At 59.8% G+C, this 22,256-nt stretch overlaps 1 protein-coding gene across 1 annotated transcript in view; it reads right to left on the bottom strand.

Annotated features, from left to right (window-relative positions):
* Window positions 1-22,256, bottom strand: part of LOC132394859 (tenascin-X-like) — a 168,568-nt gene that overhangs the window by 100,566 nt on the left and 45,746 nt on the right. The window contains exon 11 of the mRNA XM_059971266.1: window positions 1,982-2,263. Within this exon, the coding sequence (XP_059827249.1) occupies window positions 1,982-2,263 (282 nt within the window). The remainder of the gene's footprint in view (window positions 1-1,981; window positions 2,264-22,256) is intronic.

Here is a 22,256-nt window from a genome sequence, read left to right as displayed (position 1 = left end):
ACCAACTCAGCCTTTAGTGAGTCCTTCACCAGGACTCCCTAGTCCCTTTGCACTTCCTATTTTTGAATCTTCTCCCCATTAAAAAAAATAGTCTATGCCTTTATTCCTTCTTCCAAAGTGCATGGACTGCATTGCTCTACACTGTATTCCATCTGGCACTTCTTTGCCCATTCTCCCAATCTGTCCAAGTTCCAGATTGCTTTGCTCTATCACACTTGTCAGTGCCGGGCCGCTCACTGTGCAAGTCCTTTGTTTGCATTGGGACAAATGGTTGTTTAGTTCACAACTGGCCCACAACTCAATATGTGTGGGTCCAAAAAAATAATGTGGGAAGACATATGATGACTCCAGCGATGTTATGCGGGGTACGGAAATCCCCATGTAAATTGGGAAGGGGACCTGCCCAATAATGGTAGGCCTGGCCAATTGCTAAAGGGTATTGATTTAGTACTGGCTGAGACACCAGCTGCCACACAAGGAAACATTTTCAGGATCAGTCACAGTCCAAAACAAAATTGGTCAAATACTGTCCTTGAAGGGACTGATTCAAGATTCCAGCTTGTTTAACGCCATTTCCAGAATACAAGTGTAAAGGAGAACAAAATAATTGTTACTCCGGATCCGATGCAGCACAAAAGAAAAACACAATAAAAAAACAATAAATATAGATACATATATATGTAGATTGAGTGCTTGTCCATAAAGTGACACTAGGCACAGGAGTGTCTGTACATAAGTTGACTGACAGGAAATGATAAAGTAGTGGTGATTGGGGGTGTGGAGGGGTGGGTTAGTGGGTCGAGGTGTTGATCAGCCTTGCTGCTTGGGGAAAGTAACTGTTTTTGAGTCTGGTGGTCCTGGTGTGGATGCTACATAGCCTCCTCCCTGATGGGAATGGGGCAAACAGTCCATGAGCAGGGTGGGTGTATCCTTCATGATGTAACTGGCTCTTTTCCGGCACCTTTCTCTATCTGTGCCCTTGATGGCGGGTAGGATGGTGCCAGTGGTGCACTAGGCAGTTTTGACCACCTGCTGTCTGCCACAGTTTAGCAGCTTGTCAGGATGCCCTCTCCTGCACATCTGAGGAACGACGATGCACGTAGTCCAGCTCTCTTCAGCCTCCTCAGAAAGTAGAGGTGTTGACAGCTTTCCTGATTGTGTAGAATCCATTCTGGGACCAGGAGAGGCTGTGTGAGATGTGCACTCCTAGGAGTTTGAAACTTGTCACCGTTTCCTCAATGTAAAGAGGGGTGTGAATGGTCCAAGTTCTCCCGAAGTGGATAACCATCTCCCTTGTCTTGTTGACATTGAGGGAGAGGTTATCTGCCGCTATAAGAGGATCGCAGAGCTACAGGCAGGGAAAGGGGGGACACACAGCAATGTTCACAGCCTCGATGCTGGAGGCTGCTGTAAGTCACCTGTGTAGTGACTATGGAAGTGAATAAATAGTCAACTTTTCAGGCCGATACCCTTCATCAGGACTGGAAAGGAAAGGGTGAGACACCAGCAGAGAAAGGTGGGGGGGAGGAGGAGGAGGACAATGAGCTGGAGGGTGATGGGCAAAATCAGGTGGGTGGAAATGTAAAGGGCTGGAGAGGAAGGAATCTGAGAGGAAAGGAGAACGGAGCATGGGAGAAAGGGAAGGACCAGATGAGGAAGGAAAAGAGAATAAGCACGGGGGGGGGGGGGGGATGGCTGGGGGGTGGAAGGCAGGTGAGAAGATCAGATAGGGGAATACAAGAAAAGGGAAAGGGAAGGGAAAAGTTAACAGGAAGATAACAATTGATGATCATACCATCAAGTTGGAGGCTACTTAGGGGGAATACGAGGTGTTCCTCCTCCAAAGGAACTCATCATGGACCAACATGTCCAAAGTGGAATTGGGATAGGAATTAAAATGGCTGGCCAACAGGAAATTCTGTCTTTGGCCGTTGGAGCAGAGGTGCACGACAAAGCAGTCCCCCCAAAGCTGTGCAGTTACCTGTGGTGGTGATAGGCTTTGTTCGCTGGCCAGAGGAGACACCGTAGAGATGAAGGGTGTATTTAGTGCTTGGCTGGAGACCAGTGATGATTGAAGATCGGAGTTCACCGGCCACCCTAACCTTCTGCACGTCCCTGGATACCTCGACTCCGTAGTGGATAAGGAAGGAGTCGAACTGCACCTTTGTGGTCCAGGTGAGTAAGAAGGAGACGTCCGTGATGTTCGAAACAACAAATGTGTCCAGTTTGCCCACCGTCCCTGTCTTGATCTTCTTCGTGAAAACTTGAAGGGAAAGGAGGTAAGATTAAAGCACTTTGAAGGTCACTGGAAGAACAGAGAACATAGAAACCTACAGCACATTACAGGCCCTTCGGCCCACAATGTTGTGCCGACCATGTAACCTACTCTAGAAGCTGCCTAGAATTACCCTAACGCATAGCCCTCTATTTTTCTAAGCTCCATTACCTATCTAATAGGCTTAAAAGACCCTCTTGAATCTGCTTCCACCACTGCTGCCGGCCATGCATTCCACGTACCCACCGCCCTCTGTGTGAAAAACTTACCCCTGACATCCCCTCGGTGCCTATGTCCAAGCATCTTAAAACTGTGCCCTCTTGTGTTTAAGCACTGGGAAAAAGCCTCTGCCTATCGATATGATTAATATTCCTCATCATCTTATACACCCTCTATCAGGTCACCTCTCATCCTCTGTCACTCCAAGGAGAAAAGGTCAAGTTCACTCAACCTATTCTCATAAGACATGTTCCCCGATTCAGGCAACAGCCTTGTAAATCTCCTCTGCATTCTCTCTATAGTATCCACATCCTTCCCGTAGTGAAGTGACCAGAACTGTACGCAGTACTCCAAGTGGGGTCTAAGGTCTCATATAGCTGTAACATTACCTCACAGCTGTTGCACTCAATCTCACAGTTGAAGAATGCCAACACACCATACACCTTCTTAACAACACTGTAAACTTGTGCAGCAGCTTTGAGTGTCCTATAGACACGGACCCCAAAATCTCTCAGTTCCTCCACACTGCCAAGAGTTTGACCATTAATATTACATTCTCTCTTCAAATTTGACCTACCAAAATGAACCATTTCTCACTTACCTGGGTAGAAATCCATCTGCCACTTCTCAGCCCAGTTCTGAATCATATCAATGTCCCACTGTAACCTCTGACAACCCTCCACACTATCCACAACACCTCCAACCTTTGTGTCATCAGCAAACTTACTAACCCACCCTTCAACTCTTCATCCAGGTCATTTATAAAAATCAGAAAGAGGAGGGGTCCCAGATCAGATTCTTGCGGTCAACAAACTCCATGCAGAATACAAACCATCTACAACTATCTTTTGCCTTCTGTGGGCAAGCCAATTCTGGATCCACAAAGCAAGATCTTCTTGGATCCCAAGCCTCCTTACTTTCTGAAGGAGCCTTGCATGGGGAACCTTATCAAATGCCTTACTGAAATCCATGTACAATATATCCACTGCTCTACCTTCATCAATGTGTCTTGTTACTTCCTTAAATAATTCACTCAGGCTCATAAGGCACAACCTGCCGTTGACAGAGCCATGCTGACTAACCCTGATCAGATTATGTCTCTCCAAGTGCTCATAAGTCCTGCCTCTCAGGATCTTCTCCAACAACTTGCCCACCACTGAAGTCGTATTCACTAGTCTATAATTTCCTGGGTTATCTCTACTCCTTTTCTTGAACAAGGGAACAACATTTGCAACTCTCAAATCCTCCAGTACTTCTACTGTCCCGATTGCTGACACAAAGATCATCGCCAGAGGCTCAGCAATCTCCTCCCTCTCTTCCCACAGTAGCCTGAGGTATATCTTGTCTGGTCCTGGTGACTTATCTAACTTAATGCTTTTCAAAAGCTCCAGCACAACCTCTTTAATAATTTCTACATGCTCAAGTGTTTCAGTACTCTGTAAGTCACCTCCACATTGTCAAGGTCATTTTTCCAGGTGAATACTGAAGCAATGTATTCATTAATACCTCTGCTACCTTTTCCACCTCCATGCACACGTTTCCACCACTGCATCGGATTGGTCCTATTCTCACATCCCTCATACTCTCGCTCTTTACATATTTGTAGAAAGCCTTGGGGTTTTCCTTAATCCTGCTCACCAGGGCCTTCTCATGGCCCCTTCTGCTAATTCCATTTTTACAATCAGATGGGGACATTGGATGGGGTAGAGCAAGGGAGGGTATGCTAGCAGGGACTGGGTGAGTTAGAGGGTGGGGACTGCAGGTGTGCTAGCAGGGACTGCGGGTGGGGTAGAGTGAGGGTGGGTGTGCTAGCAGGGTCTGAGGGTGGGGTAGAGCGAGGGTGGGTGTGTTAGCAGGGTCTGAGGGAGGGGTAGAGCGAGGGTGGGTGTGTTAGCAGGATCTGAGGGTGGGGTAGAGCAAGGGTGGGACTGTTAGCAGGGTCTGAGGGTGGGGTAGAGCGAGGGTGGGTGTGTTAGCAGGGTCTGAGGGTGGGGTAGAGCGAGGGTGGGTGTGTTAGCAGGATCTGAGGGTGGGGTAGAGCGAGGGTGGGTGTGTTAGCAGGGTCTGAGGGTGGGGTAGAGTGAGGGTGGGTGTGTTAGCAGGGTCTGAGGGTGGGGTAGAGCGAGGGTGGGTGTGTTAGCAGGGTCTGAGGGTGGGGTAGAGTGAGGGTGGGTGTGTTAGCAGGGTCTGAGAGTGGGGTAGAGTGAGGGCAGGGTAGAGCGAGGGTGGGTGTGTTAGCAGGGTCTGAGGGTGGGGTAGAGTGAGGGTGGGTGTGTTAGCAGGGTCTGAGGGTGGGGTAGAGCGAGGGTGGGTGTGTTAGCAGGGTCTGAGGGTGGGGTAGAGCGAGGGTGGGTGTGTTAGCAGGGTCTGAGGGTGGGGTAGAGCGAGGGTGGGTCTGTTAGCAGGGTCTGAGGGTGGGGTAGAGTGAGGGTGGGTGTGTTAGCAGGATCTGAGGGTGGGGTAGAGCGAGAGTGGGTGTGTTAGCAGGGTCTGAGAGTGGGGTAGAGTGAGGGCAGGGTAAAGCGAGGGTGGGTGTGTTAGCAGGGTCTGAGGGTGGGGTAGAGTGAGAGTGGGTGTGTTAGCAGGGTCTGAGGGTGGGGTAGAGTGAGAGTGGGTGTGTTAGCAGGGTCTGAGGGTGGGGTAGAGCGAGGGTGGGTGTGTTAGCAGGATCTGAGGGTGGGGGTAGAGCGAGGGTGGGTGTGTCAGCAGGGTCTGAGGGTGGGGTAGAGTGAGGGTGGGTGTGTTAGCAGGGTCTGAGGGTGGGGTAGAGCGAGGGTGGGTGTGTTAGCAGGGTCTGAGGGTGGGGTAGAGTGAGGGTGGGGTGTGTTAGCAGGGTCTGAGGGTGGGGTAGAGCGAGGGTGGGTGTGTTAGCAGGGTCTGAGGGTGGGGTAGAGCGAGGGTGGGTGTGTTAGCAGGGTCTGAGGGTGGGGGTAGTGCGAGGGTGGGTGTGCTAGCAGGGTCTGAGGGTGGGGGTAGAGCGAGGGTGGGTGAGCTAGCAGGGTCTGAGGGTGGGGTAGAGCGAGGGTGGGTGTGTTAGCAGGGTCTGAGGGTGGGGGTAGAGTGAGGGTGGGTGTGTTAGCAGGGTCTGAGGGTGGGGTAGAGCGAGGGTGGGTGTGTTAGCAGGGTCTGAGGGTGGGGTAGAGCGAGGGGTGAGTGTGTTAGCAGGGTCTGAGGGTGGGGGTAGTGCGAGGGTGGGTGTGCTAGCAGGGTCTGAGGGTGGGGTAGAGCGAGGGTGGGTGAGCTAGCAGGGTCTGAGGGTGGGGTAGAGCGAGAGTGGGGTAGAGCGAGGGTGGGTGAGCTAGCAGGGTCTGAGGGTGGGGTAGAGCGAGGGTGGGTGTGCTAGCAGGGTCTGAGGGGTGGGGTAGAGTGAGAGTGGGGTAGAGCGAGAGTGGGTGTGTTAGCAGGGCCTGAGGGTGGGGTAGAGCGAGGGTGGGGTGTGCTAGCAGGGTCTGAGGGTGGGGTTAGAGCGAGAGTGGGTGAGCTAGCAGGGTCTGAGTGTGGGGTAGAGCGAGGGTGGGTGTGTTAGCAGGGTCTGAGGGTGGGGTAGAGCGAGGGTGGGTGTGTTAGCAGGGTCTGAGGGTGGGGGTAGAGCGAGAGTGGGTGAGCTAGCAGGGTCTGAGGGTGGGGGTAGAGCGAGGGTGGGTGTGCTAGCAGGGTCTGAAGGTGGGGTAGAGCGAGGGTGGGTGTGTTAGCAGGATCTGAGGGGTGGGGTAGAGCAAGGGTGGGTCTGTTAGCAGGGTCTGAGGTGGGGTAGAGCGAGGGTGGGTGTGTTAGCAGGGTCTGAGGGTGGGGTAGAGCGAGGGTGGGTGTGTTAGCAGGGTCTGAGGGTGGGGTAGAGTGAGGGTGGGTGTGTTAGCAGGATCTGAGGGTGGGGTAGAGCGAGGGTGGGTGTGTTAGCAGGGTCTGAGGGTGGGGTAGAGTGAGGAGTGGGTCTGTTAGCAGGGTCTGAGGGTGGGGTAGAGTGAGGGTGGGTGTGCTAGCAGGGTCTGAGGGTGGGGTAGAGCGAGGGTGGGTGTGTTAGCAGGGTCTGAGGGTGGGGTAGAGTGAGGGTGGGTGTGCTAGCAGGGTCTGAGGGTGGGGTAGAGTGAGGGTGGGTGTGTTAGCAGGGTCTGAGGGTGGGGTAGAGTGAGGGTGGGTGTGTTAGCAGGGTCTGAGGGTGGGGTAGAGTGAGGGTGGGTGTGCTAGCAGGGTCTGAGGGTGGGGGTAGAGCGAGGGTGGGTGTGTTAGCAGGGTCTGAGGGTGGGGTAGAGCGAGGGTGGGTGTGTTAGCAGGGTCTGAGGGTGGGGTAGAGCGAGGGTGGGTGTGTTAGCAGGGTCTGAGGGTGGGGTAGAGCGAGAGTGGGTGTGTTAGCAGGGTCTGAGGGTGGGGTAGAGTGAGGGTGGGTGAGTTAGCAGGGTCTGAGGGTGGGGTAGAGCGAGGGTGGGTGTGTTAGCAGGGTCTGAGGGGCGGGGTAGAGCGAGGGTGGGTGTGTTAGCAGGGTCTGAGGGTGGGGGTAGAGCGAGGGTGGGTGTGTTAGCAGGGTCTGAGGGTGGGGTAGAGAGAGGGTGGGTGTGTTAGCAGGGTCTGAGGGTGGGGTAGAGCGAGAGTGGGGTAGAGCGAGGGTGGGTGAGCTAGCAGGGTCTGAGGGTGGGGTAGAGTGAGAGTGGGGTAGAGCGAGGGTGGGTGAGCTAGCAGGGTCTGAGGGTGGGGTAGAGCGAGGGTGGGTGTGCTAGCAGGGTCTGAGGGTGGGGTAGAGTGAGAGTGGGGTAGAGCGAGGGTGGGTGAGCTAGCAGGGTCTGAGGGTGGGGTAGAGCGAGAGTGGGTGAGCTAGCAGGGTCTGAGGGTGGGGTAGAGCGAGGGTGGGTGTGCTAGCAGGGTCTGAGGGTGGGGTAGAGCGAGGGTGGGTGAGCTAGCAGGGTCTGAGGGTGAGGTAGAGCGAGAGTGGGGTAGAGCGAGAGTGGGTGTGTTAGCAGGGTCTGAGGGAGGGGTAGAGCGAGGGTGGGTGTGTTAGCAGGGTCTGAGGGTGGGGTAGAGTGAGGGGTGGGTGTGTTAGCAGGGTCTGAGGGTGGGGTAGAGTGAGAGTGGGTGTGCTAGCAGGGTCTGAGGGTGGGGTAGAGTGAGGGTGGGTGTGTTAGCAGGGTCTGAGGGTGGGGTAGAGAGAGAGTGGGTGTGCTAGCAGGGTCTGAGGGTGGGGGTAGTGCGAGGGTGGGTGTGCTAGCAGGGTCTGAGGGTGGGGTAGAGTGAGGGTGGGTGTGTTAGCAGGGTCTGAGGGTGGGGTAGAGAGAGGGCAGGGTAGAGCGAGGGTGGGTGTGTTAGCAGGGTCTGAGGGTGGGGGTAGAGAGAGAGTGGGTGTGCTAGCAGGGTCTGAGGGTGGGGGTAGTGCGAGGGTGGGTGTGCTAGCAGGGTCTGAGGGTGGGGGTAGAGAGAGGGCAGGGTAGAGCGAGGGTGGGTGTGTTAGCAGGGTCTGAGGGTGGGGTAGAGAGAGAGTGGGTGTGCTAGCAGGGTCTGAGGGTGGGGTAGAGCGAGGGTGGGTGTGCTAGCAGGGTCTGAGGGTGGGGTAGAGCGAGAGTGGGTGTGCTAGCAGGGTCTGAGGGTGGGGTAGTGCGAGAGTGGGTGTGTTAGCAGGGTCTGAGGGTGGGGAAGAGCGAGGGTGGGTGTGTTTAGCAGGGTCTGAGGGTGGGGTAGAGTGAGAGTGGGGTAGAGCGAGGGTGGGTGTGTTAGCAGGGTCTGAGGGTGGGGTAGAGAGAGAGTGGGTGTGCTAGCAGGGTCTGAGGGTGGGGTAGAGCGAGGGTGGGGTGAGCTAGCAGGGTCTGAGGGTGGGGTAGAGCGAGGGTGGGGTAGAGCGAGGGTGGGTGTGTTAGCAGGGTCTGAGGGTGGGGTAGAGCGAGGGTGGGTGTGTTAGCAGGGTCTGAGGGTGGGGTAGAGCGAGAGTGGGTGTGCTAGCAGGGTCTGAGGGTGGGGTAGAGCGAGAGTGGGTGTGCTAGCAGGGTCTGAGGGTGGGGTAGAGCGAGGGTGGGTGTGCTAGCAGGGTCTGAGGGTGGGGTAGAGCGAGGGTGGGTGTGTTAGCAGGGTCTGAGGGTGGGGTAGAGCGAGGGTGGGTGTGTTAGCAGGGTCTGAGGGTGGGGTAGAGTGAGGGTGGGTGTGCTAGCAGGGTCTGAGGGTGGGGTAGAGCGAGGGTGGGTGTGCTAGCAGGGTCTGAGGGTGGGGGTAGAGCGAGGGTGGGTGTGTTAACAGGGTCTGAGGGTGGGGTAGAGCGAGGGTGGGTGAGCTAGCAGGGTCTGAGGGTGGGGTAGAGCGAGAGTGGGGTAGAGCGAGGGTGGGTGTGTTAGCAGGGTCTGAGGGTGGGGTAGAGCGAGGGTGGGTGAGCTAGCAGGGTCTGAGGGTGGGGTAGAGCGAGAGTGGGGTAGAGCGAGGGTGGGTGTGTTAGCAGGGTCTGAGGGTGGGGAAGAGTGACAGTGGCTGTGTTAGCAGAGTCTGAGGGTGGGGGTAGAGCGAGGGTGGGGTAGAGCGAGGGTGGGTGTGTTAGCAGGGTCTGAGGGTGGGGTAGAGCGAGAGTGGGGTAGAGCGAGGGTGGGTGTGTTAGCAGGGTCTGAGGGTGGGGAAGAGTGACAGTGGCTGTGTTAGCAGAGTCTGAGGGTGGGGTAGAGCGAGGGTGGGGTAGAGCGAGGGTGGGTGTGTTAGCAGGGTCTGAGGGTGGGGTAGAGCGAGGGTGGGGTAGAGCGAGGGTGGGTGTGTTAGCAGGGTCTGAGGGTGGGGTAGAGCGAGGGTGGGTGTTTTAGCAGGGTCTGAGGGTGGTGTAGAGCGAGGGTGGGTGTGTTAGCAGGGTCTGAGGGTGGGGTAGAGCAAGGGCGGGTGTGTTAGCAGGGTCTGAGGGTGGGGTAGAACGAGGGTGGGTGTGTTAGCAGGGTCTGAGGGTGGGGTAGAGCGAGGGTGGGTGTGCTAGCAGGGTCTGAGGGTGGGGTAGAGCGAGGGTGGGTGTGTTAGCAGGGTCTGAGGGTGGGGTAGAGCGAGGGTGGGTGTGTTAGCAGGGTCTGAGGGTGGGGTAGAGCGAGGGTGGGTGTGCTAGCAGGGTCTGAGGGTGGGGTAGAGCGAGGGTGGGTGTGCTAGCAGGGTCTGAGGGTGGGGTAGAGCGAGGGTGGGTGTGTTAGCAGGGTCTGAGGGTGGGGTAGAGTGAGGGTGGGTGTGTTAGCAGGGTCTGAGGGTGGGGTAGAGTGAGAGTGGGTGTGCTAGCAGGGTCTGAGGGTGGGGTAGTGCGAGGGTGGGTGTGCTAGCAGGGTCTGAGGGTGGGGTAGAGCGAGGGTGGGTGTGTTAGCAGGGTCTGAGGGTGGGGTAGAGAGAGAGTGGGTGTGCTAGCAGGGTCTGAGGGTGGGGTAGTGCGAGGGTGGGTGTGCTAGCAGGGTCTGAGGGTGGGGTAGAGTGAGGGTGGGTAGAGCGAGGGTGGGTGTGTTAGCAGGGTCTGAGGGTGGGGTAGAGAGAGAGTGGGTGTGCTAGCAGGGTCTGAGGGTGGGGTAGTGCGAGGGTGGGTGTGCTAGCAGGGTCTGAGGGTGGGGTAGAGAGAGGGCAGGGTAGAGCGAGGGTGGGTGTGTTAGCAGGGTCTGAGGGTGGGGTAGAGAGAGAGTGGGTGTGCTAGCAGGGTCTGAGGGTGGGGTAGAGCGAGGGTGGGTGTGCTAGCAGGGTCTGAGGGTGGGGTAGAGCGAGAGTGGGTGTGCTAGCAGGGTCTGAGGGTGGGGTAGTGCGAGAGTGGGTGTGTTAGCAGGGTCTGAGGGTGGGGTAGAGCGAGGGTGGGTGTGTTAGCAGGGTCTGAGGGTGGGGTAGAGTGAGAGTGGGGTAGAGCGAGGGTGGGTGTGTTAGCAGGGTCTGAGGGTGGGGTAGAGAGAGAGTGGGTGTGCTAGCAGGGTCTGAGGGTGGGGTAGAGCGAGGGTGGGTGAGCTAGCAGGGTCTGAGGGTGGGGTAGAGCGAGGGTGGGGTAGAGCGAGGGTGGGTGTGTTAGCAGGGTCTGAGGGTGGGGTAGAGCGAGGGTGGGTGTGTTAGCAGGGTCTGAGGGTGGGGTAGAGCGAGAGTGGGTGTGCTAGCAGGGTCTGAGGGTGGGGTAGAGCGAGAGTGGGTGTGCTAGCAGGGTCTGAGGGTGGGGTAGAGCGAGGGTGGGTGTGCTAGCAGGGTCTGAGGGTGGGGTAGAGCGAGGGTGGGTGTGTTAGCAGGGTCTGAGGGTGGGGTAGAGCGAGGGTGGGTGTGTTAGCAGGGTCTGAGGGTGGGGTAGAGCGAGGGTGGGTGTGATAGCAGGGTCTGAGGGTGGGGTAGAGCGAGGGTGGGTGTGATAGCAGGGTCTGAGGGTGGGGTAGAGCGAGGGTGGGTGTGCTAGCAGGGTCTGAGGGTGGGGTAGAGCGAGGGTGGGTGTGTTAACAGGGTCTGAGGGTGGGGTAGAACGAGGGTGGGTGAGCTAGCAGGGTCTGAGGGTGGGGTAGAGCGAGAGTGGGGTAGAGCGAGGGTGGGTGTGTTAGCAGGGTCTGAGGGTGGGGAAGAGTGACAGTGGCTGTGTTAGCAGGGTCTGAGGGTGGTGTAGAGCGAGGGTGGGTGTGTTAGCAGGGTCTGAGGGTGGGGTAGAGCAAGGGCGGGTGTGTTAGCAGGGTCTGAGGGTGGGGTAGAACGAGGGTGGGTGTGTTAGCAGGGTCTGAGGGTGGGGTAGAGCGAGGGTGGGTGTGCTAGCAGGGTCTGAGGGTGGGGTAGAGCGAGGGTGGGTGTGTTAGCAGGGTCTGAGGGTGGGGTAGAGCGAGGGTGGGTGTGTTAGCAGGGTCTGAGGGTGGGGTAGAGCGAGGGTGGGTGTGCTAGCAGGGTCTGAGGGTGGGGTAGAGCGAGGGTGGGTGTGCTAGCAGGGTCTGAGGGTGGGGTAGAGCGAGAGTGGGGTAGAGCGAGGGTGGGTGTGTTAGCAGGGTCTGAGGGTGGGGTAGAGTGAGAGTGGGTGTGTTAGCAGGGTCTGAGGGTGGTGTAGAGCGAGGGTGGGTGTGTTAGCAGGGTCTGAGGGTGGGGTAGAGCAAGGGCGGGTGTGTTAGCAGGGTCTGAGGGTGGGGTAGAACGAGGGTGGGTGTGTTAGCAGGGTCTGAGGGTGGGGTAGAGCGAGGGTGGGTGTGTTAGCAGGGTCTGAGGGTGGGGTAGAGTGAGGGTGGGTGTGTTAGCAGGGTCTGAGGGTGGGGTAGAGTGAGGGTGGGTCTGTTAGCAGGGTCTGAGGGTGGGGTAGAGTGAGGGTGGGTGTGTTAGCAGGGTCTGAGGGTGGGGTAGAGCGAGGGTGGGTGTGTTAGCAGGGTCTGAGGGTGGGGTAGAGTGAGAGTGGGTGTGTTAGCAGGGTCTGAGGGTGGGGTAGAGCGAGGGTGGGTGTGTTAGCAGGGTCTGAGGGTGGGGTAGAGCGAGGGTGGGTGTGTTAGCAGGGTCTGAGGGTGGGGTAGAGTGAGAGTGGGTGTGTTAGCAGGGTCTGAGGGTGGGGTAGAGTGAGAGTGGGGTAGAGCGAGGGTGGGTGAGCTAGCAGGGTCTGAGGGTGGGGTAGAGCGAGGGTGGGTGTGCTAGCAGGGTCTGAGGGTGGGGTAGAGCGAGGGTGGGTGTGTTAGCAGGGTCTGAGGGTGGGGTAGAGCGAGAGTGGGTGTGCTAGCAGGGTCTGAGGGTGGGGTAGAGCGAGGGAGGGTGTGTTAGCAGGGTCTGAGGGTGGGGTAGAGCGAGGGTGGGTGTGTTAGCAGGGTCTGAGGGTGGGGTAGAGCGAGGGTGGGTGTGCTAGCAGGGTCTGAGGGTGTGGTAGAGCGAGAGTGGGTGTGCTAGCAGGGTCTGAGGGTGGGGTAGAGTGAGAGTGGGGTAGAGCGAGGGTGGGTGTGTTAGCAGGGTCTGAGGGTGGGGTAGAGAGAGAGTGGGTGTGCTAGCAGGGTCTGAGGGTGGGGTAGAGCGAGGGTGGGTGAGCTAGCAGGGTCTGAGTGTGGGGTAGAGCGAGGGTGGGGTAGAGCGAGGGTGGGTGTGTTAGCAGGGTCTGAGGGTGGGGTAGAGCGAGGGTGGGTGTGTTAGCAGGGTCTGAGGGTGGGGTAGAGCGAGAGTGGGTGTGCTAGCAGGGTCTGAGGGTGGGGTAGAGCGAGAGTGGGTGTGCTAGCAGGGTCTGAGGGTGGGGTAGAGCGAGGGTGGGTGTGCTAGCAGGGTCTGAGGGTGGGGTAGAGCGAGGGTGGGTGTGTTAGCAGGGTCTGAGGGTGGGGTAGAGCGAGGGTGGGTGTGTTAGCAGGGTCTGAGGGTGGGGTAGAGCGAGGGTGGGTGTGCTATCAGGGTCTGAGGGTGGGGTAGAGCGAGGGTGGGTGTGCTAGCAGGGTCTGAGGGTGGGGTAGAGCGAGGGTGGGTGAGTTAGCAGGGTCTGAGGGTGGGGTAGAGCGAGGGTGGGTGAGCTAGCAGGGTCTGAGGGTGGGGTAGAGCGAGAGTGGGGTAGAGCGAGGGTGGGTGTGTTAGCAGGGTCTGAGGGTGGGGAAGAGTGACAGTGGGTGTGTTAGCAGGGTCTGAGGGTGGTGTAGAGCGAGGGTGGGTGTGTTAGCAGGGTCTGAGGGTGGGGTAGAGCAAGGGCGGGTGTGTTAGCAGGGTCTGAGGGTGGGGTAGAACGAGGGTGGGTGTGTTAGCAGGGTCTGAGGGTGGGGTAGAGCGAGGGTGGGTGTGTTAGCAGAGTCTGAGGGTGGGGTAGAGCGAGAGTGGGTGTGCTAGCAGGGTCTGAGGGTGGGGTAGAGCGAGGGTGGGTGTGCTAGCAGGGTCTGAGGGTGGGGTAGAGCGAGAGTGGGGTAGAGCGAGGGTGGGTGTGTTAGCAGGGTCTGAGGGTGGGGTAGAGTGAGAGTGGGTGTGTTAGCAGGGTCTGAGGGTGGTGTAGAGCGAGGGTGGGTGTGTTAGCAGGGTCTGAGGGTGGGGTAGAGCAAGGGCGGGTGTGTTAGCAGGGTCTGAGGGTGGGGTAGAACGAGGGTGGGTGTGTTAGCAGGGTCTGAGGGTGGGGTAGAGCGAGGGTGGGTGTGTTAGCAGGGTCTGAGGGTGGGGTAGAGTGAGGGTGGGTGTGTTAGCAGGGTCTGAGGGTGGGGTAGAGTGAGGGTGGGTCTGTTAGCAGGGTCTGAGGGTGGGGTAGAGTGAGGGTGGGTGTGTTAGCAGGGTCTGAGGGTGGGGTAGAGCGAGGGTTGGGTGTGTTAGCAGGGTCTGAGGGTGGGGTAGAGTGAGAGTGGGTGTGTTAGCAGGGTCTGAGGGTGGGGTAGAGCGAGGGTGGGTGTGTTAGCAGGGTCTGAGGGTGGGGTAGAGCGAGGGTGGGTGTGTTAGCAGGGTCTGAGGGTGGGGTAGAGTGAGAGTGGGTGTGTTAGCAGGGTCTGAGGGTGGGGTAGAGTGAGAGTGGGGTAGAGCGAGGGTGGGTGAGCTAGCAGGGTCTGAGGGTGGGGTAGAGCGAGGGTGGGTGTGCTAGCAGGGTCTGAGGGTGGGGTAGAGCGAGGGTGGGTGTGTTAGCAGGGTCTGAGGGTGGGGTAGAGCGAGAGTGGGTGTGCTAGCAGGGTCTGAGGGTGGGGTAGAGCGAGGGTGGGTGTGTTAGCAGGGTCTGAGGGTGGGGTAGAGCGAGGGTGGGTGTGCTAGCAGGGTCTGAGGGTGGGGTAGAGCGAGAGTGGGTGTGCTAGCAGGGTCTGAGGGTGGGGTAGAGCGAGGGAGGGTGTGTTAGCAGGGTCTGAGGGTGGGGTAGAGCGAGGGTGGGTGTGTTAGCAGGGTCTGAGGGTTGGGTAGAGCGAGGGTGGGTGTGCTAGCAGGGTCTGAGGGTGGGGTAGAGCGAGGGTGGGTGTGTTAGCAGGGTCTGAGGGTGGGGTAGAGTGAGGGTGGGTGTGTTAGCAGGGTCTGAGGGTGGGGTAGAGCGAGAGTGGGTGAGCTAGCAGGGTCTGAGGGTGGGGTAGAGCGAGGGTGGGTGTGCTAGCAGGGTCTGAAGGTGGGGTAGAGCGAGGGTGGGTGTGTTAGCAGGATCTGAGGGTGGGGTAGAGCAAGGGTGGGTCTGTTAGCAGGGTCTGAGGGTGGGGTAGAGCGAGGGTGGGTGTGTTAGCAGGTTCTGAGGGTGGGGTAGAGCGAGGGTGGGTGTGTTAGCAGGGTCTGAGGGTGGGGTAGAGTGAGGGTGGGTGTGTTAGCAGGATCTGAGGGTGGGGTAGAGCGAGGGTGGGTGTGTTAGCAGGGTCTGAGGGTGGGGTAGAGTGAGAGTGGGTCTGTTAGCAGGGTCTGAGGGTGGGGTAGAGTGAGGGTGGGTGTGCTAGCAGGGTCTGAGGGTGGGGTAGAGCGAGGGTGGGTGTGTTAGCAGGGTCTGAGGGTGGGGTAGAGTGAGGGTGGGTGTGTTAGCAGGGTCTGAGGGTGGGGTAGAGTGAGGGTGGGTGAGTTAGCAGGGTCTGAGGGTGGGGTAGAGCGAGGGTGGGTGTGTTAGCAGGGTCTGAGGGCGGGGTAGAGCGAGGGTGGGTGTGTTAGCAGGGTCTGAGGGCAGGGTAGAGCGAGGGTGGGTGTGTTAGCAGGGTCTGAGGGTGGGGTAGAGCGAGGGTGGGTGTGTTAGCAGGGTCTGAGGGTGGGGTAGAGTGAGAGTGGGGTAGAGCGAGGGTGGGTGAGCTAGCAGGGTCTGAGGGTGGGGTAGAGCGAGGGTGGGTGTGTTAGCAGGGTCTGAGGGTGGGGTAGAGTGAGAGTGGGTGTGTTAGCAGGGTCTGAGGGTGGGGTAGAGCGAGGGTGGGTGTGTTAGCAGGGTCTGAGGGTGGGGTAGAGCGAGGGTGGGTGTGTTAGCAGGGTCTGAGGGTGGGGTAGAGTGAGAGTGGGTGTGTTAGCAGGGTCTGAGGGTGGGAGAGTGAGAGTGGGGTAGAGCGAGGGTGGGTGAGCTAGCAGGTCTGAGGGTGGGGTAGAGCGAGGGTGGGTGTGCTAGCAGGGTCTGAGGGTGGGGTAGAGCGAGGGTGGGTGTGTTAGCAGGGTCTGAGGGTGGGGTAGAGCGAGAGTGGGTGTGCTAGCAGGGTCTGAGGGGTGGGGTAGAGCGAGGGTGGGTGTGTTAGCAGGGTCTGAGGGTGGGGTAGAGCGAGGGTGGGTGTGCTAGCAGGGTCTGAGGGGGGGTAGAGGCGAGGTGGGTGTGCTAGCAGGGTCTGAGGTGGGGTAGAGCGAGGGGAGGGGGTGTGTTTAGCAGGGTCTGAGGGTGGGGTAGAGCGAGGGTGGGTGTGTTAGCAGGGTCTGAGGGTTGGGTAGAGCGAGGGTGGGTGTGCTAGCAGGGTCTGAGGGTGGGGTAGAGCGAGGGTGGGTGTGTTAGCAGGGTCTGAGGGTGGGGTAGAGTGAGGGTGGGTGTGTTAGCAGGGTCTGAGGGTGGGGTAGAGCGAGAGTGGGTGAGCTAGCAGGGTCTGAGGGTGGGGTAGAGCGAGGGTGGGTGTGCTAGCAGGGTCTGAAGGTGGGGTAGAGCGAGGGTGGGTGTGTTAGCAGGATCTGAGGGTGGGGTAGAGCAAGGGTGGGTCTGTTAGCAGGGTCTGAGGGTGGGGTAGAGCGAGGGTGGGTGTGTTAGCAGGGTCTGAGGGTGGGGTAGAGCGAGGGTGGGTGTGTTAGCAGGGTCTGAGGGTGGGGTAGAGTGAGGGTGGGTGTGTTAGCAGGATCTGAGGGTGGGGTAGAGCGAGGGTGGGTGTGTTAGCAGGGTCTGAGGGTGGGGTAGAGTGAGAGTGGGTCTGTTAGCAGGGTCTGAGGGTGGGGTAGAGTGAGGGTGGGTGTGCTAGCAGGGTCTGAGGGTGGGGTAGAGCGAGGGTGGGTGTGTTAGCAGGGTCTGAGGGTGGGGTAGAGTGAGGGTGGGTGTGTTAGCAGGGTCTGAGGGTGGGGTAGAGTGAGGGTGGGTGAGTTAGCAGGGTCTGAGGGTGGGGTAGAGCGAGGGTGGGTGTGTTAGCAGGGTCTGAGGGCGGGGTAGAGCGAGGGTGGGTGTGTTAGCAGGGTCTGAGGGCAGGGTAGAGCGAGGGTGGGTGTGTTAGCAGGGTCTGAGGGTGGGGTAGAGCGAGGGTGGGTGTGTTAGCAGGGTCTGAGGGTGGGGTAGAGTGAGAGTGGGGTAGAGCGAGGGTGGGTGAGCTAGCAGGGTCTGAGGGTGGGGTAGAGCGAGGGTGGGTGTGTTAGCAGGGTCTGAGGGTGGGGTAGAGCGAGGGTGGGTGTGTTAGCAGGGTCTGAGGGTGGGGTAGAGTGAGAGTGGGGTAGAGCGAGGGTGGGTGAGCTAGCAGGGTCTGAGGGTGGGGTAGAGCGAGGGTGGGTGTGCTAGCGGGGTCTGAGGGTGGGGTAGAGCGAGAGTGGGGTAGAGCGAGAGTGGGTGTGTTAGCAGGGTCTGAGGGAGGGGTAGAGCGAGGGTGGGTGTGTTAGCAGGGTCTGAGGGTGGGGTAGAGCGAGGGTGGGTGAGCTAGCAGGGTCTGAGGGAGGGGTAGAGCGAGAGTGGGTGTGTTAGCAGGGTCTGAGGGAGGGGTAGAGCGAGGGTGGGTGTGTTAGCAGGGTCTGAGGGTGGGGTAGAGTGAGGGTGGGTGTGTTAGCAGGGTCTGAGGGTGGGGTAGAGTGAGAGTGGGTGTGCTAGCAGGGTCTGAGGGTGGGGTAGTGCGAGGGTGGGTGTGCTAGCAGGGTCTGAGGGTGGGGTAGAGCGAGGGTGGGTGTGTTAGCAGGGTCTGAGGGTGGGGTAGAGAGAGAGTGGGTGTGCTAGCAGGGTCTGAGGGTGGGGTAGTGCGAGGGTGGGTGTGCTAGCAGGGTCCTAGGGTGGGGTAGAGTGAGGGTGGGTGTGTTAGCAGGGTCTGAGGGTGGGGTAGAGAGAGGGCAGGGTAGAGCGAGGGTGGGTGTGTTAGCAGGGTCTGAGGGTGGGGTAGAGAGAGAGTGGGTGTGCTAGCAGGGTCTGAGGGTGGGGTAGTGCGAGGGTGGGTGTGCTAGCAGGGTCTGAGGGTGGGGTAGAGAGAGGGCAGGGTAGAGCGAGGGTGGGTGTGTTAGCAGGGTCTGAGGGTGGGGTAGAGAGAGAGTGGGTGTGCTAGCAGGGTCTGAGGGTGGGGTAGAGCGAGGGTGGGTGTGCTAGCAGGGTCTGAGGGTGGGGTAGAGCGAGAGTGGGTGTGCTAGCAGGGTCTGAGGGTGGGGTAGTGCGAGAGTGGGTGTGTTAGCAGGGTCTGAGGGTGGGGTAGAGCGAGGGTGGGTGTGTTAGCAGGGTCTGAGGGTGGGGTAGAGTGAGAGTGGGGTAGAGCGAGGGTGGGTGTGTTAGCAGGGTCTGAGGGTGGGGTAGAGAGAGAGTGGGTGTGCTAGCAGGGTCTGAGGGTGGGGTAGAGCGAGGGTGGGTGAGCTAGCAGGGTCTGAGGGTGGGGTAGAGCGAGGGTGGGGTAGAGCGAGGGTGGGTGTGTTAGCAGGGTCTGAGGGTGGGGTAGAGCGAGGGTGGGTGTGTTAGCAGGGTCTGAGGGTGGGGTAGAGCGAGAGTGGGTGTGCTAGCAGGGTCTGAGGGTGGGGTAGAGCGAGAGTGGGTGTGCTAGCAGGGTCTGAGGGTGGGGTAGAGCGAGGGTGGGTGTGCTAGCAGGGTCTGAGGGTGGGGTAGAGCGAGGGTGGGTGTGTTAGCATGGTCTGAGGGTGGGGTAGAGCGAGGGTGGGTGTGTTAGCAGGGTCTGAGGGTGGGGTAGAGCGAGGGTGGGTGTGCTAGCAGGGTCTGAGGGTGGGGTAGAGCGAGGGTGGGTGTGCTAGCAGGGTCTGAGGGTGGGGTAGAGCGAGGGTGGGTGTGTTAACAGGGTCTGAGGGTGGGGTAGAGCGAGGGTGGGTGAGCTAGCAGGGTCTGAGGGTGGGGTAGAGCGAGAGTGGGGTAGAGCGAGGGTGGGTGTGTTAGCAGGGTCTGAGGGTGGGGAAGAGTGACAGTGGCTGTGTTAGCAGGGTCTGAGGGTGGTGTAGAGCGAGGGTGGGTGTGTTAGCAGGGTCTGAGGGTGGGGTAGAGCAAGGGCGGGTGTGTTAGCAGGGTCTGAGGGTGGGGTAGAACGAGGGTGGGTGTGTTAGCAGGGTCTGAGGGTGGGGTAGAGCGAGGGTGGGTGTGCTAGCAGGGTCTGAGGGTGGGGTAGAGCGAGGGTGGGTGTGTTAGCAGGGTCTGAGTGTGGGGTAGAGCGAGGGTGGGTGTGTTAGCAGGGTCTGAGGGTGGGGTAGAGCGAGGGTGGGTGTGCTAGCAGGGTCTGAGGGTGGGGTAGAGCGAGGGTGGGTGTGCTAGCAGGGTCTGAGGGTGGGGTAGAGCGAGAGTGGGGTAGAGCGAGGGTGGGTGTGTTAGCAGGGTCTGAGGGTGGGGTAGAGTGAGAGTGGGTGTGTTAGCAGGGTCTGAGGGTGGGGTAGAGCGAGGGTGGGTGTGTTAGCAGGGTCTGAGGGTGGGGTAGAGCAAGGGCGGGTGTGTTAGCAGGGTCTGAGGGTGGGGTAGAACGAGGGTGGGTGTGTTAGCAGGGTCTGAGGGTGGGGTAGAGCGAGGGTGGGTGTGTTAGCAGGGTCTGAGGGTGGGGTAGAGTGAGGGTGGGTGTGTTAGCAGGGTCTGAGGGTGGGGTAGAGTGAGGGTGGGTCTGTTAGCAGGGTCTGAGGGTGGGGTAGAGTGAGGGTGGGTGTGTTAGCAGGGTCTGAGGGTGGGGTAGAGCGAGGGTGGGTGTGTTAGCAGGGTCTGAGGGTGGGGTAGAGTGAGAGTGGGTGTGTTAGCAGGGTCTGAGGGTGGGGTAGAGCGAGGGTGGGTGTGTTAGCAGGGTCTGAGGGTGGGGTAGAGCGAGGGTGGGTGTGTTAGCAGGGTCTGAGGGTGGGGTAGAGTGAGAGTGGGTGTGTTAGCAGGGTCTGAGGGTGGGGTAGAGTGAGAGTGGGGTAGAGCGAGGGTGGGTGAGCTAGCAGGGTCTGAGGGTGGGGTAGAGCGAGGGTGGGTGTGCTAGCAGGGTCTGAGGGTGGGGTAGAGCGAGGGTGGGTGTGTTAGCAGGGTCTGAGGGTGGGGTAGAGCGAGAGTGGGTGTGCTAGCAGGGTCTGAGGGTGGGGTAGAGCGAGGGTGGGTGTGTTAGCAGGGTCTGAGGGTGGGGTAGAGCGAGGGTGGGTGTGCTAGCAGGGTCTGAGGGTGGGGTAGAGCGAGAGTGGGTGTGCTAGCAGGGTCTGAGGGTGGGGTAGAGCGAGGGAGGGTGTGTTAGCAGGGTCTGAGGGTGGGGTAGAGCGAGGGTGGGTGTGTTAGCAGGGTCTGAGGGTGGGGTAGAGCGAGGGTGGGTGTGCTAGCAGGGTCTGAGGGTGTGGTAGAGCGAGAGTGGGTGTGCTAGCAGGGTCTGAGGGTGGGGTAGAGTGAGAGTGGGGTAGAGCGAGGGTGGGTGTGTTAGCAGGGTCTGAGGGTGGGGTAGAGCGAGGGTGGGTGAGCTAGCAGGGTCTGAGGGTGGGGTAGAGCGAGGGTGGGGTAGAGCGAGGGTGGGTGTGTTAGCAGGGTCTGAGGGTGGGGTAGAGCGAGGGTGGGTGTGTTAGCAGGGTCTGAGGGTGGGGTAGAGCGAGAGTGGGTGTGCTAGCAGGGTCTGAGGGTGGGGTAGAGCGAGAGTGGGTGTGCTAGCAGGGTCTGAGGGTGGGGTAGAGCGAGGGTGGGTGTGCTAGCAGGGTCTGAGGGTGGGGTAGAGCGAGGGTGGGTGTGTTAGCAGGGTCTGAGGGTGGGGTAGAGCGAGGGTGGGTGTGTTAGCAGGGTCTGAGTGTGGGGTAGAGCGAGGGTGGGTGTGCTATCAGGGTCTGAGGGTGGGGTAGAGCGAGGGTGGGTGTGCTAGCAGGGTCTGAGGGTGGGGTAGAGCGAGGGTGGGTGAGTTAGCAGGGTCTGAGGGTGGGGTAGAGCGAGGGTGGGTGAGCTAGCAGGGTCTGAGGGTGGGGTAGAGCGAGAGTGGGGTAGAGCGAGGGTGGGTGTGTTAGCAGGGTCTGAGGGTGGGGAAGAGTGACAGTGGGTGTGTTAGCAGGGTCTGAGGGTGGTGTAGAGCGAGGGTGGGTGTGTTAGCAGGGTCTGAGGGTGGGGTAGAGCAAGGGCGGGTGTGTTAGCAGGGTCTGAGGGTGGGGTAGAACGAGGGTGGGTGTGTTAGCAGGGTCTGAGGGTGGGGTAGAGCGAGGGTGGGTGTGTTAGCAGAGTCTGAGGGTGGGGTAGAGCGAGAGTGGGTGTGCTAGCAGGGTCTGAGGGTTGGGTAGAGCGAGGGTGGGTGTGCTAGCAGGGTCTGAGGGTGGGGTAGAGCGAGAGTGGGGTAGAGCGAGGGTGGGTGTGTTAGCAGGGTCTGAGGGTGGGGTAGAGTGAGAGTGGGTGTGTTAGCAGGGTCTGAGGGTGGTGTAGAGCGAGGGTGGGTGTGTTAGCAGGGTCTGAGGGTGGGGTAGATCAAGGGCGGGTGTGTTAGCAGGGTCTGAGGGTGGGGTAGAACGAGGGTGGGTGTGTTAGCAGGGTCTGAGGGTGGGGTAGAGCGAGGGTGGGTGTGTTAGCAGGGTCTGAGGGTGGGGTAGAGTGAGGGTGGGTGTGTTAGCAGGGTCTGAGGGTGGGGTAGAGTGAGGGTGGGTCTGTTAGCAGGGTCTGAGGGTGGGGTAGAGTGAGGGTGGGTGTGTTAGCAGGGTCTGAGGGTGGGGTAGAGCGAGGGTGGGTGTGTTAGCAGGGTCTGAGGGTGGGGTAGAGTGAGAGTGGGTGTGTTAGCAGGGTCTGAGGGTGGGGTAGAGCGAGGGTGGGTGTGTTAGCAGGGTCTGAGGGTGGGGTAGAGCGAGGGTGGGTGTGTTAGCAGGGTCTGAGGGTGGGGTAGAGTGAGAGTGGGTGTGTTAGCAGGGTCTGAGGGTGGGGTAGAGTGAGAGTGGGGTAGAGCGAGGGTGGGTGAGCTAGCAGGGTCTGAGGGTGGGGTAGAGCGAGGGTGGGTGTGCTAGCAGGGTCTGAGGGTGGGGTAGAGCGAGGGTGGGTGTGTTAGCAGGGTCTGAGGGTGGGGTAGAGCGAGAGTGGGTGTGCTAGCAGGGTCTGAGGGTGGGGTAGAGCGAGGGTGGGTGTGTTAGCAGGGTCTGAGGGTGGGGTAGAGCGAGGGTGGGTGTGCTAGCAGGGTCTGAGGGTGGGGTAGAGCGAGAGTGGGTGTGCTAGCAGGGTCTGAGGGTGGGGTAGAGCGAGGGAGGGTGTGTTAGCAGGGTCTGAGGGTGGGGTAGAGCGAGGGTGGGTGTGTTAGCAGGGTCTGAGGGTTGGGTAGAGCGAGGGTGGGTGTGCTAGCAGGGTCTGAGGGTGGGGTAGAGCGAGAGTGGGTGTGCTAGCAGGGTCTGAGGGTGGGGTAGAGTGAGAGTGGGGTAGAGCGAGGGTGGGTGTGTTAGCAGGGTCTGAGGGTGGGGTAGAGAGAGAGTGGGTGTGCTAGCAGGGTCTGAGGGTGGGGTAGAGCGAAGGTGGGTGAGCTAGCAGGGTCTGAGGGTGGGGTAGAGCGAGGGTGGGGTAGAGCGAGGGTGGGTGTGTTAGCAGGGTCTGAGGGTGGGGTAGAGCGAGGGTGGGTGTGTTAGCAGGGTCTGAGGGTGGGGTAGAGCGAGAGTGGGTGTGCTAGCAGAGTCTGAGGGTGGGGTAGAGCGAGAGTGGGTGTGCTAGCAGGGTCTGAGGGTGGGGTAGAGCGAGGGTGGGTGTGCTAGCAGGGTCTGAGGGTGGGGTAGAGCGAGGGTGGGTGTGTTAGCAGGGTCTGAGTGTGGGGTAGAGCGAGGGTGGGTGTGTTAGCAGGGTCTGAGGGTGGGGTAGAGCGAGGGTGGGTGTGCTAGCAGGGTCTGAGGGTGGGGTAGAGCGAGGGTGGGTGTGCTAGCAGGGTCTGAGGGTGGGGTAGAGCGAGGGTGGGTGTGTTAGCAG

This window comes from Hypanus sabinus, chromosome 5 (assembly GCF_030144855.1).
Source record: "Hypanus sabinus isolate sHypSab1 chromosome 5, sHypSab1.hap1, whole genome shotgun sequence".
NCBI lineage: Eukaryota > Metazoa > Chordata > Chondrichthyes > Myliobatiformes > Dasyatidae > Hypanus > Hypanus sabinus.
Note: the sequence above shows the minus strand (reverse complement) of the source record. Positions and strands in the feature narration are given on the sequence as shown.